The sequence below is a fragment of the Oryza sativa genome, chromosome 3, assembly GCF_034140825.1.
Source record: "Oryza sativa Japonica Group chromosome 3, ASM3414082v1".
In the NCBI taxonomy this organism is placed as follows: domain Eukaryota; kingdom Viridiplantae; phylum Streptophyta; class Magnoliopsida; order Poales; family Poaceae; genus Oryza; species Oryza sativa.
In genome coordinates, this window is record NC_089037.1 from 22,456,972 (window position 1) to 22,460,519 (window position 3,548).

At 50.8% G+C, this 3,548-nt stretch overlaps 1 protein-coding gene across 1 annotated transcript; it reads left to right on the plus strand.

Annotated features, from left to right (window-relative positions):
* The first annotated feature begins 843 nt into the window (after positions 1-843).
* LOC107280372 (dof zinc finger protein DOF5.7) lies at positions 844-2,666 on the plus strand. The gene has a single exon (XM_015774528.3). The coding sequence runs from the start codon at positions 1,096-1,098 to the stop codon at positions 2,209-2,211; it is 1,116 nt and encodes a 371-aa protein (XP_015630014.1). The 5' UTR covers positions 844-1,095; the 3' UTR covers positions 2,212-2,666.
* Positions 2,667-3,548: the final 882 nt, after the last annotated feature.

A 3,548-nucleotide genomic window follows, 5' to 3' on the forward strand; every position in this document is an offset into this window, starting at 1 on the left:
AACAAATACAGAAAAAGGCAAATTATATATTTACAAATATCTACATAAAAAGTTACATCTGATTCTCCCCCATTTCGCCCGGGTTTGGTGAAATTAGAATCTCGAAATTCTGCTTGCAAGATTGTGTTTTCAAGGCGAGAAGTTTTTTGATAGAGCTTTGAAAAATTCTACAGGTCACATTTCATTCGTTTGAGTTTAATTTTTCTATGTTTGGTTCTTGTGTGCTCCTAAATGTGAAAAAGTATAAAATAAAATAAAAGAAAATTATCATTGGCGCGCTTCCCCTGCCACGTCAGCGCCGGCCAGCCACGATGGCAGGGGGACGGTGCAAGAGATGATGTCACCGTCCTATTGGACCACGGCGCCAATGACTATGACGTCCAAAAAGAACCATTTCTAGTACGGTGTAAGTTTTTTTAGGGGTTTATTTGTTAAACAAGTTTTTGAAAAGGACGAAAGTGTAAAACATCCAGGACGGCTACCGCCTCCGTACTGTTCGTCGCCGCAGACAATACTCTGACACGCCGGCAGGCGGCGGCAGACAGCTTGTACTAGGGTGCACAGTGAACAGGGGCCCATCGATCGATCGATTAATCAATCGAGAGCTAGCTACGCTAGGGAGAAGGCATGCAGCAACATTGATTAATCACAGGTGATTATTACCCGGGCTAGCTGGTAGGCTGGCTGGGCTGAGACGCTGAGATGAGACGAGATGAGAGGTGAGGTGTGGTGCTGAGCTGAGCACTTTGATGGCAATCACAGGCGGCAATCCGAGACGTCGCTTTTTTACCTCCCATTAATCCCATGCATGCAGCCGATCCGAGCCCCAGCGCATGATCCTCCTCCTCTCCCTCACACACACATGAGACGCCATTCAATTCCTCTTCCCTCCCCCGCACGAAACCCTCCTCCACCATCGATCTCCCTCCTCTTCTTCTTATATGCACGCGGCGTCACGGCCACCCCTCCCTGTCCACCTAATCACACCCAGACCAACCTAGAGCTAGCGCGCCATCACGGAGCTAGCCAGCTTAGACCCCCTGCAGCTAGCCAGCTAGCTAGCTAGCTACAGTTGTTGTTGTTGTACGGTGTGCCATGGCGCCGGCGGCCGGGGACGACGCGGTGGTGCCGCGAAAGGGAGCTGGAGGTGGGGGGACGACGACGCCGCCGCCGCCGCCACCGGCGCAGCAGCAGCAGCAGCAGCCGCTCCCGCCGCCGCCGCCGCAGGAGCAGGGGTTGCGGTGCCCGCGGTGCGACTCGCCGAACACCAAGTTCTGCTACTACAACAACTACAGCCTCAGCCAGCCGCGCCACTTCTGCAAGACGTGCCGGAGGTACTGGACCAAGGGCGGCGCGCTCCGCAACGTCCCAGTCGGCGGCGGCTGCCGCAAGAACAAGCGATCCCGCTCCGCGGCGGCGGCATCGCGCCTCTCGCTCAACCTGCCGACGGTGGAGGGTATCGGCGGTGCAGCGGCCGACCCCGCTGCGGCGGCTGCTGCCAGGCTGGGGTTTCTTGGCGGTGGAACAACGATGATGATGTCGTCGTCGACGTCGCCGCTCGGTGGCGCCGCCGCCGCGGTGGCCGACTTCCAGCAGGGCGGCGCCGTCGGGATGCTGCCGCTGCCGCGGCTCCAATCCCCCGCCGGCGGCGGCGTCGGGCATCATCAGTACGTGCCGTTCGGGGAGTGGCCCTCGGGGGACATTGCCGGCGGCAACGCGGTGAACGGCGGCGGCGGCCACGGCGCGGTGAGCAGCACCATCGCGTCGTCCATCGAGTCGCTCAGCTTCATCAACCAGGACCTGCACTGGAAGCTGCAGCAGCAGAGGCTCGCCACCATGTTCCTCGGCCCGCCGGGCTCCGCCTCCGCCGCCGCCGCCGCCGCCCAGGCCAACGACGGTGGCGGCAACGGCGCCCAAGCCACAGCGTCAGGGCATGCTGCCGGAGGAGGCGGTGGCGCCTTCATGCACATGGCTGGTAGTGTTCCCAGCATGGAGGCGGCCATGCCGTCGGCGACGTCGTGGTTCATGGACAGCTGCTCCTACGGGCTCCCTTCCCCACCGCCGCCTGCCACTGCCGCCGTGGCCGCCACCACCAGCAGTAACCTCAACAGCGGCGGCCGGAGTAGCGGCGGCGATGATAACGCCACCTCCAACTGCGGCAGCGCGATCCCGGCGTGGGGCGACATCTCGACGTTCGCGATGCTGCCCTAGGCCGGCGATGGAGGTGTGGATGGGTTCAAATTAACAGCTGATTCCGAAGGAATTGAGCTTAGCTGCAGGGCTAATTCATTACTAGTAATTTAACTAGTTATTGTGTCTAGCTAACTGGGTTGAGATATTAATCAATTAACTGATTATATTATTACTATATGTGGTATAGTATTTGTCATAACATTCTGACATCAAAGTCCGTGTATCATGTCATGGTCTTTGTTTTCTTAGTTCTGTTTCTTTTTCACTTTTGTTGCGTCCATGCTAGCTTTGTTGTGAAATCCCATGCATGTGGATCCATTTTGTTCCACCTAGGTTGTTCCTACCTTTTTACTTTACTTTTTTTTTTTAATTTACATGTAAGCAAGCTAAACATCAATGATGGATTAAAGTGTTATAGTATGATTTATGTAGTATTTTGTTTTTTTGTAATTAAATGCTAATAGTTTGCTTAATTGACATTGTTGAAGTACATTGTATAATAAATAATCTCGTTTCATGCAACTGTTTTCAGCATTTTTTCTTTGATGAGTTGATCTCTTAATCTAACTTGCAAGCAATAACGCTATCCACCGCCCGATGACCTGGGTGGCTGCCCAGGATCATCGGTAAACACTTAGCACACAGTTCGATTTGCCATGTTAAATTTCTTGGCCTTGCCACTGGGTGGGACAGAACGATTATATTGGGTATCATATTTTGTCTAACATTATAAATCGCCATGATTGTTCTACGAAAATCAACTTTTCGGAGTGAAACAATATATTTGCTAATTTAAAACAAATTACAAAAACAAAAAACACGACGATTCAGCATAACACAATAACTGTATTTTTTAAGATAATGGAACGATCGAATATCCTGCACCTAAAGAAACCTGACACCATAGTTCAACAATCACAAATGAAGCCCAACTACTTGACCTAGTCGAAGAAACCTTGCTCCTTGGGCTTGTTTAGTAGCTTTTTCCAGAATAAAAACTCGTTCAAACAATCCATCTTAATTTTTCATCTAGATTCTAAGAAGCCACAGTTGTACTCTCTCCGTCTCCCAAAATATATATAGTAACCTAGTATTAGATTAGCCTAATGCTAACAGTTGTTGTGACTATATTTTGAGACAGAGGGAGTTGAAGCAAGAAGTTGGCATGTTTTCTCAACTTATTCACATTATCACCAAGGATTCCTACTAGTTACTTCTCAAAATTAAAATCTCCTCAAACATACCTTAATCTTGTCGCACAACAATATTCGTACAGTGAATTAATCACCAGTTGCATATCGATATGCTTATTGGAGTACTAGTGATAAACTGAGTAATTAACTCTCCCCAATCTC